This window comes from Artibeus jamaicensis, unplaced genomic scaffold (genome assembly GCF_021234435.1).
Source record: "Artibeus jamaicensis isolate MK-2021 breed Jamaican fruit bat unplaced genomic scaffold, CSHL_Jam_final contig_834, whole genome shotgun sequence".
NCBI lineage: Eukaryota > Metazoa > Chordata > Mammalia > Chiroptera > Phyllostomidae > Artibeus > Artibeus jamaicensis.
This window is the reverse complement of record NW_026521981.1, coordinates 2,893,111-2,908,912: the sequence shown is the minus strand read 5'-3', so window position 1 is coordinate 2,908,912 and position 15,802 is coordinate 2,893,111. Positions and strand designations below refer to the sequence as shown.

The 15,802-nt window shown below is 38.0% G+C and overlaps 1 protein-coding gene across 6 annotated transcripts in view; it reads left to right on the top strand.

The window, feature by feature from the left end:
• RINT1 (RAD50 interactor 1) overlaps positions 1-15,802 on the top strand; it is a 34,776-nt gene that overhangs the window by 11,669 nt on the left and 7,305 nt on the right. For 4 of the 6 annotated variants that reach the window (XM_037148091.2, XM_037148072.2, XM_037148065.2 and 1 more), the window contains exons 5-11: positions 5,434-5,607; positions 5,706-5,855; positions 6,370-6,526; positions 10,054-10,164; positions 10,257-10,482; positions 10,948-11,085; positions 13,431-13,630. In XM_037148091.2, coding sequence (XP_037003986.2) covers positions 5,434-5,607; positions 5,706-5,855; positions 6,370-6,526; positions 10,054-10,164; positions 10,257-10,482; positions 10,948-11,085; positions 13,431-13,630 — 1,156 coding nt within the window. Of the gene's footprint in view, positions 1-5,433; positions 5,608-5,705; positions 5,856-6,369; positions 6,527-10,053; positions 10,165-10,256; positions 10,483-10,947; positions 11,086-13,430; positions 13,631-15,802 lie in introns of those variants that run through there. The other 2 variants (XM_053673193.1, XM_037148106.2) reach the window with 2 other exon arrangements.

Genomic DNA, 15,802 nt, shown 5'->3' with positions numbered 1-15,802 from the left:
CAGGGTCTCCCTGTACTAGGTTCACCTTGCCCGCCGCCAGGGAATTATAGTTCTTAATGCCAGAGATTGGTGAAAAAGGAAAGGAACTGTTTATTTAAAAGTTACACAAACTTAGAGTAATGACTTAATGTCTTCGTTAAATTCCCAGTCTCTTAAAACACCCACAAACACACACAGTGTTTCCCCACTTTACCCAGTCCAGGGTGCCATATCTCAGGGAAAGAAATGTGACTCTGGTAGTCCCTGGTCCTTCCCAGTAATCCATACTCAGCGGGCAGGGCTCCAGTGGTTCCCAGCACCATCAGCTGTGTCGTCAATTTCCAATTCTTAATCCATACCCACATGGCACCTTCCCATGGCCCAACAGCAAGAGTCCTTTCACCTACACCTATCAGCATTCCCCTATTTTCCAGCTTTTCTGGGCTGCCCCAGTAAGTCTGGACAGGTGTGGCCCCGTGGTGTGGAGTCCAACCATCTCCAAGCTCTCACATAGGTCCTGGAAACAGGGTGAGTTGCTACCCAGTTACATCCTGGGTGGAAGTCACTCCCATATTCCTGGCTTAAAGCAAGGTTTAAAGCTATTTAACATATCCATGAAACCAGTTAAAAGTTACAGATATGTTAAATGACCATTCTAGAGGTTATTTGCAAAACTGTTGCTTTGCAAAACAACTCTGAATGGCCCTGCTTCATGTGTCCCATCCCCCCATTCACTTGTGGGGGTGAGGACATCTTATATTTTTAATACTTACTGGATAACCTGAGTTCTGGACCCCATTACAACTACCTCTTTGTGTGGGGGTGCCCTGGCTACACCCTGTTACAATTATGCTATTACAGTTGTCCCATTTTTATCCCTTTGCCCCACTTCGGTGGGTACCCCCATTCTCTTCAGTGACCCCCCCCATTAGTTCATGTCCATGAGTTGTACATATAAGTTCTTTGGCCTCTACACTTCCTATGCTATTCTTAACATCCCCCTGTCTATTTTGTACCTACCAATTATGCTTCTTATTCCCTCTACCTTCTCCACCATTCTCTCTCCTTTCCCTGCCTGCTGACAACCCTCCATGTGATCTTCATCTCTATGATTCTAGTCCTGTTCTAGTTGTTTGCTTAGTTTGTTTTTGTTTTTTTAGATTCAGTTGTTGATAGCTGTGACTTTGTTGTCATTTTACTATTCATAGTTTGATCTTTTTCTTAGATAAGTCCCTTTAACATTTCATATAATAAGGGCTTGGTGATGATGAACTCCTTTAACTTGACCTTGTCTGGGAAGCACTTTATCTGCTCTCCCATTCTAAATGACAGCTTTGCTGGATGGAGTAATCTTGGATATAGGTCCTTGACTTTCATGACTTAGAATTCTTTCCAACCCCTTCTTGCCTGCAAGGTTTCTTTGAAGAAATCAGCTGGCAGTCTTATGGGAACTCCTTTGTAGGTAACTGTCTCCTTTTCTTTTGTTGCTTTGAAGATCCTCTCTCTTTAACCTTTGTCATTTTAATTACGATGTGTCTTGGTGCAGCCCTATTTGGGTCCAACTTGTTTGGGACACAGTGCGCTTCCTGGACTTGTATGTTTATTTCCTTCACCAAATTAGGTAAGTGTTCTTGCATTATTTTTTCAAATAAGTTTTCAATTTCTTGCTCTTCTTCTCCTTCTGGCACCCCTATGATTTGGATGTTTGAACGTTTAAAGTTGTCTCAAAGGTTCCTAAGCTTCTCTTAATTTTTTTTGAATTCTTGTTTCTGTTCCTGGTGAATATTTTTTTTCTTCCTATTGTTTCAAATTGTTGATTTGAATTCTGGCTTTCTCCCCTTCACTGTTGGTTCCCTGTACATTTTGCTTTATTTCACTTTGCATAGCCTTCACTTCTTCCTTTATTTTGGGGCCATACTAAATCATTTCTCTGAGCATCCTGATAACCAGTGTTTTGAACTCTGCATCTGAGAGGTTGGCTATCTCCATGTCACATAGTTCTTTTTCTGGAGATTTTTCCTTTGTTTGGGCCATATTTCTTTGTACCTTCAATTTGGCGGCCTCTCTGTGTTTCTGTGTAGTAGGTAGAGTTGCTTTGACTCACCATGTTAGCGCACCTGTTCTGTTGTAAGGAGTGGAACCTTAGGTGTTTCCCAGGGTGGGGCAATGGGCTTCACCCAATTGTTGAGCTGTATGTGGGGAAGGGGTTGGAGAGGGACTAATGCCACTTCCTTGGATCTTGCCTCATTTCCAGTTACTTCCCTTACTTCTTGTAAGTGACTGGTTCTGCCCTGCTGCTGCTTCCCCAAGTGGGTGAGTTTGTGTACCTTCTAGGACTCTGTGGGCCCTTTAAATGGTCTCTCCTGAGAGACTGGCAGTTTCTTCTGCTGTCCCAACCCCCACAGGTTTTTATAGCAAGAGGTTACAAGGCTTTGTTTTTTCCTGGCACTGGATGCCTGGGGCTGCATGGTCTGGCCTGGGACTGGGATCACTGCTCCCCAGGTGTCCTTCCTGGTTTTTATCTGCTGCACATGAACTTGGGGCTGCCTGTTCCTCTGGCTGCAACAGCTGCCTCGCCACGCCATACCGGCTCCCCATCTCCGCCTCTCCTACCTGTGGGTGAATGTTTTTTCTTTAAATCCTTGGTTGTTTGACTTCCATGCAGTTCAATTTTGTGGCAGTTTTAGTTTTTGGGTTTTTTTTAATTTATTTTTTTATTGATTATGCCATTATTAACCACACCTAAAACAAAAGTTTTAGTTGTTTTTTGTTTTTAGATTGGTTGTTATCCTTCGTGTGGTTGTGTGAGGAGGTTGTGTGAAAGCGTGTCTACCTATGCCTTCATCTTGGCCAGAAGTCTGCAATGAAGGAATTTTAAACCTTGCTTTAGTTTACTTCTTTTTTCCTTGCCCCTCTGAAACAAAATACCAATGGGATAATATAAAAACCTTTTAAAGTTATTGTTATAATAGCCATATTAAAGAAAAGCCTGAGCCGTGTAGTAGAAAAATAATTTGATTAATAAAAAGAGGACCATGATTATGGGTAGCCTTTTTCTGGTATTGAAATTGTTTAAAAGAATATATGCTCAGGGAGTTATATTAGAAATAGGAGTCAAATTCATAATCAAGTGGAACACAGTTATTTCTCTTTATAATACATGTTCTTTCTTGTAAGTCTTTTGTGACACATATCTATTTATAGCTTTCTTTTGGGCTCCTGAGACTTTCCTTATCTCCTGATTTCCCATTAATGACTCATTTTTTATTCTGTGGGACTTTCTCTTTTCTTTTTTTAATTAGTTTTATTCTTTCTAGAACTAGCATCTTTAAGTTAACCCTGTTTCTTGAGTACTATAGTTCACCTGTATCACTATGAATGAGCCCCGTGACTCTGGCTCCTCCTGTGCTCTGTCAGTCGTGCTTCAGGGTTGTGTGGGGATCTGTTTCATTGTATCCCAGAAGGAGATGCTCCTGTAGTCTGTGGTTACGTGCATATTTAAAATTCTTTTGTAACATTTGTACATTTGTTAAACATGGCAGTTTTCCTTTAACATAATGCAACCCTTAGTTTGGATTTATACGTCTTTGAGATGGGAAGGACCTTGTACAGGGAAGCAGTCACTTGGACATGCTAGCCATCCGAACAAGCCCCCAAGAGAAACTACTAGTGCCTTAATGCAGAAATGGTGGACTTACTGATACCCAGTGGGGGAAAAAACAGAATGTTTGCAATGCTGAGAATAACTATAAAAGGCAAAATTCGTTGGAAACCGTTTTTTAAAAAAAAATATTTATTTACTTTTTAGAGAGGGGAAGGGAGGAAGAAAGAAAGGCAGAGAAACATCAGTGTGTGAGAGATCCATTGATTGGTTGCTTCTCATATGCCCTCAACTGGGGACCAGGACACAACCCAGGCATGTGCCCTGACTGGGAATCGAACCAGCGACCTGTTAGTTCACAGACTGGTACTCGATCCACTGAGCCACACCAGCCAGGGCAAAATCTGCTGGAAATCTTAATAAAAATTATTAGTAAGGGAGAAGAAAGAAAAGAGAATCATTGTAGGGGATGGCCAAAAGGGCTGACAGAATAATACAAACATGAGCTTGGTATTCTTGTGTGGCCTGGAACAGTGACCGTGGAAAACGAAAGTAGCTTGTGGAGAAAGGAGAGGAAAAAATACTAGTGTATAGTGGAGATGGCAGGGTGGGCTACACATTTCTAATTGTAAGGAGGGCGCTGTGCCTAACCCAAGAACATAACTGAAGCAGCATACAAACCAGGGACAAGAGTCCTAGCACATTAGTCATCTTCCAGTGCGGTGGCCTGGGGCCCAGGTGCAATGCGCATAGGCTGCCTATAGGTGGAGAACTTCAGATTTCCTGCAGGGCGTGACCCCTGAACTGAGATTCACTACTGAAAAGGTTACATTTTATTCCTTATTCTTAGATGGCTTAAGATATGGGATGTATTATTTTTATCAAGAGAAACATTTCATTTTAAAATAAAATGTTTTGCTTTATAGAGCCCAAATGGTAGCTCGTGGGCCAAATTTGTCTTAAAGATATGTTGAATTTGGCTTGTTTTGAAGAATTGAATAATTGGTTTGATTTTATATGAAAATCTTGATTTCTTTCTTCTCTAGAAAAATTTTAAGATTCAGCCACATGAGACCCACACTCCAGTGTGGCAGCAATTGGCTGGAGCCTTAGGATGCTCTATTATTCCCCACCCACTTAGCTTTTTAAATTTAAGTTTGCAACCCTTGCTGTAGAGTTTATCTTAAATTTTATCTGGAACTTTTCTAACAGTGACTTGAAAGGCCTGGAGTCTGAGGTGCCACCTCCTTAAGTTTCTTATAATCAAGTTCAGCTGGGTAAAGTAGGTAAGAACTGAAGACTACCTCCCTGTCAGTTTGGCTGTTTGCTGGGCATCGTCCTGCAAACTGAAAGGTTGTCAGTTTGACTCCCACGTGGTTTCGGTCCCATCAGGGAGTGTATCAGAGACAAATGATTGATGTTTCTCTCCCTTCCTTCCCCTCTCTCTAAAAACAAATAAGTAAAATTTTTTTTAAAAGCGTGAAGACTACCATCCTACCAGATACTACGAGTATTTTTCAGATTAAGGTACTAAAGACTTCTGTAAAAGACAGATTTATCAGAAATGAACAGTGCCTGAGGGAATGTGACCCAGGACAAATCTGTGCTGTTGGGAAGAGTGGGCAGGGAAACGTGCAGAGAGGGGTCCTGCAGGTGGGCCGATGTTCTTGGAAAGGTGCTGAGTTGGAGGACTCCTGGCTCCCAGAGACGTGGGCATCAGGTAAAAAGGCCTCTTTGGCATGGTGCTTCTTTCCTCCTTGGATGGAATATTATATAACAGAGGAGGGAGAAGCAGTTCTGCATTTGGAGTTATTCTGAACTGTCTTTAAAGTTTGCTTTGCCTTGTTTTGCAGTGATAACATTCAGCAATATCTGATGACCAATAATGTCCCTGAGGCAGCTTCTACTCTGGTGTCTATGGCTGAACTTGACATCAAGCTTCAGGAATCATCTTGTACTCATCTTCTTAGTTTCATGAGAGCCACTGTTAAATTCTGGCACAAAATTCTCAAAGACAAGCTTACAAGGTAAGGAATTTACTCATATTTTAGGATAATTGCTTTCACATGGTTATTTAGTAATCATTATATTTTACTGAAATATGTGTGTTCCTTTTCTGTTACAGTGATTTTGAGGAAGTTTTAGCACAGCTTCATTGGCCATTCATCACGTCTCCTCAGTCTCAAGCTGTTGGCTTAAGTCGACCAGCTAGTGCTCCTGAGATATATAGTAACCTGGAGACACTATTTTGTCAGCTTCTGAAACTACAAACCTCGTATCTTTGTCAGAGTTAAAACTTACTAAAATTTATTTCTCTAAAGTAGATTTGTGGCTAGAGAGTAAACTTTCTGAAAGTGGCCAACAAGCCAAATGGGAGTCCTGGGCTTAGGCTTGATCAGTATGTGGTCACGGAGTTGTGGCTCGTTTCCGTTCACAGGTGAGTGGGAGGGTGTGGCTCAGCCTGAAATACGTGCCTGACCCAAGTTTCACTCACAAAGTCTCTTGGGACAATAGGAAAAATGGGCAATTGGGAGGAAACCTATTAATTTAGTGTTAATTTAATAAAATGATTACTTGAATGTTTTCTTACTATCTTTTTACTTTAGGAAAGATTAATTTCTAATAATATTTTTCATGTATTTTCTTACTTAAATCACATATAATATATGTGTAGGTTACATATTATGCTATAATTTTCATTTAGTATCTTTATTGGAAAAATGTGTCATGTATATACATACATACATGTATGTGCATGCTTTTCTTTTCCCTTGACTTGACTATGTCAGAGATGAATTATTTACTGAGCCAAAGCAACTTCCAGAAAAATATTGTCTTCCTGCATCTTCGTCTGTCATCCTGCCCATCCAGATTATGCTCACTCCCCTTCAGAAGAGGTTCAGGTATCACTTTCGAGGGAATCGACAGACTAATGTTATAAGCAAGGTATGCTCTGCCAACTTTTGTCCTTGGTCTTTATTAATAGCATATGTTAAGAGTTTCTGTACTTTTCCTGGTTTAAGTTAAAATCTGATTCTATTCACGTTTCCGTTTTTTCTCTAAAGAGGCAAATTCCTGTTTTGTCACTGCCCTGTATAGATATATTTTGGGACTTGGTATCACTACATTGTAGGAATCAGGTCACTCATGGTCAAATCATCTGACCAGTTTCTCAGCTTTCCCCTTGGATGTGCTGTAGCATTTGCTGTGACGCTTTTAACAACTGGATCCACATGTTAAATTGCTCTTTCAGGTTTATAAATAAATCAGAAAGTCAAAAGATAGTAGAGCATTAGCTTTCCAAAAGAGGTGCTGACATGATCACTGAAATGATCTGTAGCCGTGCACGACAGTATGACAAGAAAAGGTGGCAGTCACCAACATTTTAAGGAGGGACTGCATCCATGTGTATTTGGGCATAGTGGTGAGGTTCTTCTTTCATTTAACATGAGAAACAATCATGCATTTGTTTTCAATTCAATTTGACTGAAATTGTTGAGAGTTATAAACTTGTTGCCTGGGGAGGAGTGTGGCTGATACAACCTTGTTTATACTTGCATTTTGCTACAACTAATGTAATTCAAGCCCAGAGGGGTTCAGTAAATGCTTTGAATTAAATGTTATTAAGTGCCAGATTACACCAGGCTTTATATGTGTTGCATGTAAATGCACTTAGAGGCTTTATAGAAGTGTTAAGTAATCAAGGGGTAGACTGTTGTGTTTATATAGGAAGGAGTAGAGTGGCAATGGATTTTTGGTTCTCAAGTTCAGCTTGTTCTTTTGTATTGGGTTGTCCAAAAAGTTCATTCATTTTTCTGTAAGATGGCTCTAGAATTGCTTAGTTATCGTTAACTTCATTTGAAATAATTTTGTTAGATTGCGACAGCTGTCATATCCGCTTTAAACAAAACTTATTAAAACAAAACTGCATTAAACAAAACTTATCAAAATTGGTGAATTTTTGTGTAGCCATTTTAATATTGAAGATGGAAGAAAATACATATCTTGGGCATATTATGCTTTATTATTTCAAGAAAGGTTGAAATGCATAAAAAGATCTGTGCAGTGGAGAAGGTGCTGTGACTGAGTGAACATGTCCAAAGTGGTCTGTGAAATTTCGTGCTGGAGATTTCTTGTTGGATGACACTCCACAGTCAGGTAGACAAGCAGAAGTTGATACAAGATCAAATCAAGACATTGAGAACAATCATGTTACACCACGTGGTAGATTGCCAACACACTCAAAATATCCAAATCAATAAAGTTATTGGTGAAAATGAAAAATGTGTCCTTTATGGAAAAACTAAACAGAATTTTTGGCCAGCCCAATATTTTATGGTTTTCCTCCTCTTTTGGATGGTGTGTTGGTGGAAAGAACAGTAGAACCAATAGTAAGTAGTGAGACAAAACAATAAATGTGAAGCTGTAGGAGAGGCAGCAATAATTTGAGGTAAGAAAATTGTTCATTGCCTGCTTTTTAAAGTGTGGTTCTTATACAGCGTCACAAACCAGCGACCTGGGTGGTCCCACCCTGGTAAACAACTAAGGCTCCGCTCCTCATACTTAAAGGCACCAACAGACCAAAAATGGCTCAAGAACAACTCAGAGCCCCAGAGCCGATAAATCTAAGTGATGAAGAAATAGCCAAACTTTCAGATGCACAGTTCAAAACACTGGTGATCAGGATCCTCACAGAACTGCTTGATTTTAGTCACAAATTAGAGAAACATATGAAAGCTAAACTAATTGAAATGAATGGTAATGCACAGGAAACCAATACTAATGGAAAGGAGACTGGGACTCAAATCAAGGGAGTGAACCAGAAGGAAGGAAAAAATGACCAAACAGAAAAGAATGAAGAAACAAGAATTCAAAAAAATGAGGAGAGGCTTTGGAACCTCCAGGACATCTTTAAACGTTCCAACATTCGAATTATAGGGGTACCAGAAGGGGAAGAGGAACAGTCACAAGTGGAAACCTTATTTGAACAAATAATAAAAGAGAACTTACCCATTCTGGCAAAGGAAATAGACTTCCAGGAAATCCAGGAAGCTCAGAGAGTCCCAAAGAAGTTGGACCCAAGAAGGAACACACCATGGCACATCATCATTACATTAGCCAAGATTAAAATGAAGTAGAGAATCCTAGAAGCAGCAAGAGATAAGGGGACTGTCACCTACAAAGGAGTTCCCATCAGACTGTCAGCAGATTTCTCAAAAGAGACCTTACAGGCAAGAAGGGGCTGGAAAGAGGTATTCCAAGTCATGAAAACCAAAGACCTACAACCAAGGTTGCTCTGTCCAGCAAAGTTTTCATTTAGAATGGAAGGACAGATAAAGTGCTTCTCAGATAAGACCAAATTCAAGGAGTTCATCATCAACAAGCCCTTATTATATGAAATGTTAAAGGGACTTATCTAAGAAAAAGAAGATAAAAAAGATGAACAGTAAAAGGACAGCAAACTCACAGTTATCAACCACACCTAAAACAAAAGCAAATTAAAAGGACAGCTAGATCAGGACTGAACCATAGAAATGAAGATCACATGGAGGATTAGCAACAGGGGAGTGGGAGAAGGGGGGAGAAGGTACAGAAAATAAGTAGCATAGACAGTAGATAGAAAATAGATGGGGGGAGGGTAAGAATAGTAGGGGAAATACAGAATCTAAAGAACTTGAGACATGTGTTCATGAACTAAAGGGGGGGAATGGTGGGGGAGGGGTGTGCAGGGGGGAGGGGAACGGGGGGAATAGAACAAATGTAATGGCATAATCAATAAAAAAAATGTTAAAAAAAATAAAGTGTGGTTCTTGTAGTCCTAGTGCTCTGATATCAAGCCTAAATTATGTAGCTTCTGAACTAGAGATTGCCTCTTACTTATTTTTGTGTTCCTTACATCTAGCACACAGCAGGGATTTACCATTCAGTAAATGTTTTTGAATTACTGTCTAACAAAACTCGGAAGGTTTATATTGTAGAATCATCTCTAGGGATAATTTAAAATGCTACATATTTTACATTTTCTTTTCTATAATTATACCTGTTTGAAGGCACATATAATTTTTGTAATGTAGACAGCCAATTTTTTTCTTGATTTATATTTTGAAAAAAAAAAAGAATGTTTAAAAACTATTTTGGAATGTTATTTCCAAAAAAGAAACAATTTCAAAGTCATCAGTTCTTTGTAAAACTCATCATTTTATGTATTTGTAAATGCTAGGTTTTAAATATATATAGCATTGTAAATTTATGAATTTATTGATATAAGCCACATTAGTGGAATTTGTTGGGAGTGTATTAGGAAACATTTGATTATTAAGCTTTGCATAAGTTTAAAATTCAGAGTAGAAATTGTGTTTTTACATATAGGAATTTTCAACTAATTTTTTAAGTGCTGTGCATATACAATGAAATACTGTAGTGTCATTTCATTGAAACTTGGCACGACTAAAGAATTTTACCTCTTTCCTTAGCCTGAATGGTACTTGGCTCAGGTGCTTATGTGGATTGGGAACCACACGCAATTTCTAGATGAGAAGATTCAGCCAATATTAGACAAAGCAGACTCTTCAGTAAATGCAAGGGTAAGAGATTCAGTCCTAAGCATTACAGTTTGAGTGTCCCTGAGTAACTTGCCATTTATATTATCTTATGCTTGCTAATGTATTTCCTTTAGCTTGAATTTTCTCGGGGCCTTGTGATGCTGGTTCTGGAGAAGTTAGCTGCTGATATTCCTTGTCTGCTCTATGATGACAATCTCTTTTGTCACCTGGTGGATGAGGTGCTGCTGTTTGAAAGGGAGCTGCACAGTGTTCATGGCTATCCTGGCACGTTTGCTAATTGTATGCATATTCTGTCAGAGGAAACCTGTTTTCAGAGGTGGTTGACTGTGGAGAGAAAATGTAAGTACTTATGTGGCCATTGGGCGAAGGGAGATGTCTCTTTTTGTACGTGGGGATTTTTTTCTCCATATAAGCATTTCTTGGTCAGGGTTTACCAAACTGCCTTCAGAGGTCATTTTCTTTAGTTCTCATCAAATGTCAGGTTTTCTGTAATTGCACTCTACCTCTTTCTAGAGTGTAATATTCAAGGCAGTATACAGTTAACTGTTTTACAGATTTTTATATACAGTATTTCTTTTTTTGGTAAAATCATTTTGGATGCAGCTTGTCTAATCAGTATAACTATTTTGAAAATTTTGGATGTAGTTGGTGAGAAACATCTTGTTTAATGTTAAACATAGTGCAACTAGTAAGAGGTTGTGGATTTGTTTATTTTTAATAGAAAAGTCATCATGCCTAAAAAACTGAGTTGAAAAATTAGAAATAACTGTAACTACTTGACATAATTCTGTTTTTACATATCAGTTGCTCTTCAAAAAATGGACTCAATGCTTTCATCAGAAGCTGCCTGGATATCCCAGTATAAGGATATCACTGATGTGGATGAGATGAAAGTGCCAGATTGTGCCGAGACTTTTATGACACTCCTCTTAGTTATAACTGGTAAGTACAAGTCTCTGAAGATGAAAGTTTGTTTGAAAAGTACTGGTTCTTTCCATGGTACTTTTTCAGGTTGTTCAACAAAATTAGTATTACTTGGTAGTATTATAAGATCTTTAGATTCAGTTTCTATTTTAGAAGAACTACAGCATAATATTCTGGGTTTCAGATTTTTAATAATTTAAGTAAGATCTTAAACACTGGTATATAGGAAGGGGAAATTCCTGAATTGTTACATTAAAAACAAATAATTTGATTTTATTACCTGAATCCCCCTGCCATTTAGTTTGTGTATTCAGTAAACGGCGATTGACCAAAATTTTTAATGTTTCCTTCACTTTGATATATCAAAGATTGTAAAAGAGTAAAATAAAGTCACTTCAAGGATTGGAGTAGTAATTGGGAGGAACTCTTCTTTTTTTTTTTTAAATGATGATTTAAAAATATTTTATTATTTATTTTTAGAGAGAGGGGAAGGGAAGAAGAGAGTGGGAGAGAAATATCAACGTGTGGTTGCCTCTCATGTGTCCTGTACTTGGGACCTGGCTTGCAACCCAGGCATGTGTCCTGACTGGGAATCGAACCAGCGACCCTTTGCTTCACAGGCCCTTGCTCAATCCACTGAGCTGTGCCAGCCAGGGTGGAGGGAACTCTTCTTATAGTGCAAGTGTATTCTAGCCAAAGGGTGGCATAGCAGCCTCCGGCCCTGGTTAGTCTGTGGCCATCCACAGTGCCCTATTGCAGACAGGCCCCTGGTTCTTCGGGTGCCACTGAACCCTCATTACCACCATCCTCGTCTGTCTTGTCCATTTCTTGGGCCAGTATATATAACTGAAGAAGTTCATTCTAACCTAGTTAGTAAATAATTCCATATCCTTGACTTAAGAAAAATATGAAAAACACAAAACACAAAAACATTTTAAAAATTCATGTCTTTTAAAGAACTTTTTATTAGGGAAATTTTCAAACGTATACAAAAGGAGTATAATGTAATGAACCCTCAAATAACTTTACTAAGATTTAAAACAATTATCACTTTTCCTTGCCAGGCAGTTCAGCTGGTTAGAGCATTGTCCCAATACCCCAAGGTTACAGGTTCAATCCCCTGTCAAGGCATATGTAAGAATCAACCAATGAATACATGGTAGGTGGATCAACAAATGGTGTTTCTCTCTTCCTCTCTCTCTCAAGTCAATAAATTTTTTAAAAAATTATCACTTTTATATTATATATTTTTCTCCCCAACTCTTTTTCTTCTTGGAGTATTTTAAAGAACATTTTTGACACCTTACCATTTCACCTTTAAATTCTTAAGTAAATATCTCTTTTAACCTATCTTAGTTCATCCTTCCTTTTAAAAAGTAACATTTTTTAAAAGAAATGGAGTGAATTTTTATGATTAAATGCCTTTTTTAAATTTAATTATTTTTCTATTTAACTTCCCTTTTTCCCGTGAAATTCTCTCCCCTCTCCCCTCTGGTCACTGTCCCCCTGTTCTCTATTTCATTGTCTTTATTTTGCTTGCTTGTTTGTTTTGTTGTTTAGCTTCCTGTTAAAGGTGAGATCATATGGTATTTGTCTTACAATATCTGGTTTATTTCACTCAGCATAATGCTTTCCAGTTTCATCCATGCTGTTGCAAAGGGTAGGAGCTCCTTCTTTTTTCCCTCCCCTCCCCTCCCCTCCCCTCCCCTCCCCTCCCCTCCCCTCCCCTCCCCTCCCCTCCCCTCCCCTCCCCTCCCCTCCCCTCCCCTCCCCTCCCCTCCCCTCCCCTCCCCTCCCCTCCCCTCCCCTCCCTTTTCTTTCTTTATTTTCTTTCTTTCTGCTGCATAAAATTCCATTGTGTATATGTACCACAATTTTTTGATCCATTCATTTACTGACGGGCACCTAGGTTGCTTCCAGCTCTTGGCTATTGTAAATTGTGCTGCTATGAACATTGGGGTGCATAGGTTCTTTGAAATTGATGTTTTAGGGTTCTTAGGATATAATCCCAGCACTGGTATTGCTGGGTCAAAAAGCAGGTCCATTTTTAGTTTTCTGAGAAAATTCCATACTGTTTTCTGTAATGGTTGTACCAGACTTAATTATATGCCTTTTAAAAAAATTGAGGCATGATTTACAATATATACAGTGAAATGCACAGATCTTACGTATACAGTTCAATGAGTTTTGACAAATACATATACTTGTGAAACCCACAACTTTAGAAAGTTTAGAAGTAGATCCATACTTGAATGGTCAAATAATTTTTGACAAAGGCACCAAAGAATATCAATGGGAAAACCTGTAACTCTGTCATATACAGTACCAAAAACCTTCGTATGTCTGGTTAACTTTCTCCACAGACCGGTATAAAAACCTTCCCACAGCTTCTAGAAAGCTGCAGTTCTTGGAGTTACAGAAGGACCTGGTAGATGACTTCAGGATACGATTGACTCAGGTGATGAAAGAAGAGACTAGAGCTTCCCTTGGCTTTCGATACTGTGCAATTCTTAATGCTGTGAACTATATCTCAACAGTACTAGCAGACTGGGCTGACAATGTTGTAAGTTAATGTACTTTTATATTAAATAACATGTTAGTAGTTTGAGGAATTTTTACCTTTTGAAATACGGGATCTATAGCAAGCAAAAATACACATTAGGCAGAATAAACTTACTCAAACTTAGGTGTGATTAAAGTACACATTTTTCTCAACCAACTCTAAAATTGTTTAAAAAATCCTAATATTTTTATAATTGGAAAAGAAAGCCAGCATTTCATGAAATAGTTGTTTATAGAATGAACCTTTTTTCTCCTTAGACTTTATACTTGGGAAATGTTCATATATGGTGGTAATTGCCATCTCAGAAAAAGATTAGATTGAATAATTGTGTCAAAATCCATAAAACTCAGCACTTTAAGGAAAATAAAATAATAACACTTGATACCTCTTGAATACTTTCAAAATTATGAAGAATCACAAAAATAGAAACTATTTTTAAACTTTTATTTCATACATTACAAAATTATTGTTTTCAAATATATACAAGAGTAAATAGAATAATAAAATAAATCTGCATATGATTCTTCTTTGTTTTATTTAAACCTCTCCTCCACCCTCCATGTTTGATTATTTTAAAATGAATCTCAAATATCATACTTCTTGGTAAATGTTTCAATATATATCTCTAAAAGATAATTCCTTTTAAAAAATATATAACTACAATACTATTATCACACCCGCAAATTTGATTTTTTACAATATGTAAGTTTTAAATAAACTAGGGAGGTATGTTTTAAATAAATCTAAAAATCAAAGTCTTCAGTTAAGTAATGTAGGGCCTTTTACTTCCAAGAATTTTACTTATCCATCTTTTCTCCATGCAGATTTCATATGTTGACAGAGTTGGTCTGCCTTAATATATTTATTAAGTGATATATTTATTTTTACTCTTCTCATTAATCCAAAGCATATATTGGCCATCAGGGCTTTGGTAACTAGAGTTTCCAATATGTACTTACAGCCGAAAGTGAAGAAACTTAATTAGCCTTTATAACTTAACGTACATAGATTCATTACTATAGCTGTTTTAGATATTAAAATGATCCTAGAGGAGCTCTAGGAACTCCTCCTTGGACAGGGTACCCTAAGTTTAGGAGTTGCTGTTCTAAGATCATCTGTGTGGATACAAAAATCAGCTTAGGTTTTCACCAGCTTGTCCCATGAAATAGGTTTCACAATAGGAAGCATTAACAGAAAATAAAGATGACCATAAAACAGTGAAATATACATTAAATGGTGAAAACACTAAATATACTGAGGATAATGAATATGAAGATACATTATAAATGTAAATTGCAATATATAATTGTACCATGAAATGAAAATAGACAGTAAAGTAAAATAAAAATAGCTATACTCAAACATTTGCTTTATAGGGATCCCATCCCATAAGTAGAAAAGAGAAAGGAACAGGAACTTTATTTAAAGAAATAATGGCTGAAAACGTCCTTAACTTGGGAAAGGAAGCAGCCATCCTGGTGCAGGAAGCACAGACACTTCCAAACAAGATGAACTCAGAGGCTGGCATTAAGACATATTGGAATTAAAACGGCAAAAGTTAAAAGAGACAGTCTTGAAGGAAGCAAGAGGCAAAAAACAGCCCTGGCTGGTGTGGCTCGGTGGATTGAGTGCGGGCCTGTGAACCAGACAGCCACAGTTCGATTCCCAGTCGAGGCGCATGCCTGGGTTGTGGGCCAGTTCCCAGCAGGGGATGCACGAGAGGCGACCATACATTGATATTTAAAAAAAAAGAAAAAGGAAAAAACAATGAAACCCCATTAGGCTATGAGCAGATTTCTCAGCAGCAACTTTATAGACCAGAGCAGAGTAGCAGAGTATCTTTAAAGTGCTAAAGAAGGAAACCTACAACCTAGAATAATTTACCCAGCAAGGTTATCACTCAGAATTTAAAGAGAGCTGAGAGTTACTGGACAAACAAAAACTAAAGGAGTTCAGCACCATTAAATCAGCTTTACAAGAAATATTAGAAGGTCTTCATAAAGCAGAAAAGGGAAGACCATTACCAGAAATAAGAAAATATGAGAAAGGAAAACATATTTCATAGGTAAAGCTAAATCAGATACATAAAAAGCTACTATGAAGGTCAAAAGAAAAAAGTATCTAACTCAAACTACGATGAGTAGTCAGGAGATACATCTTTTTAGATGTAAA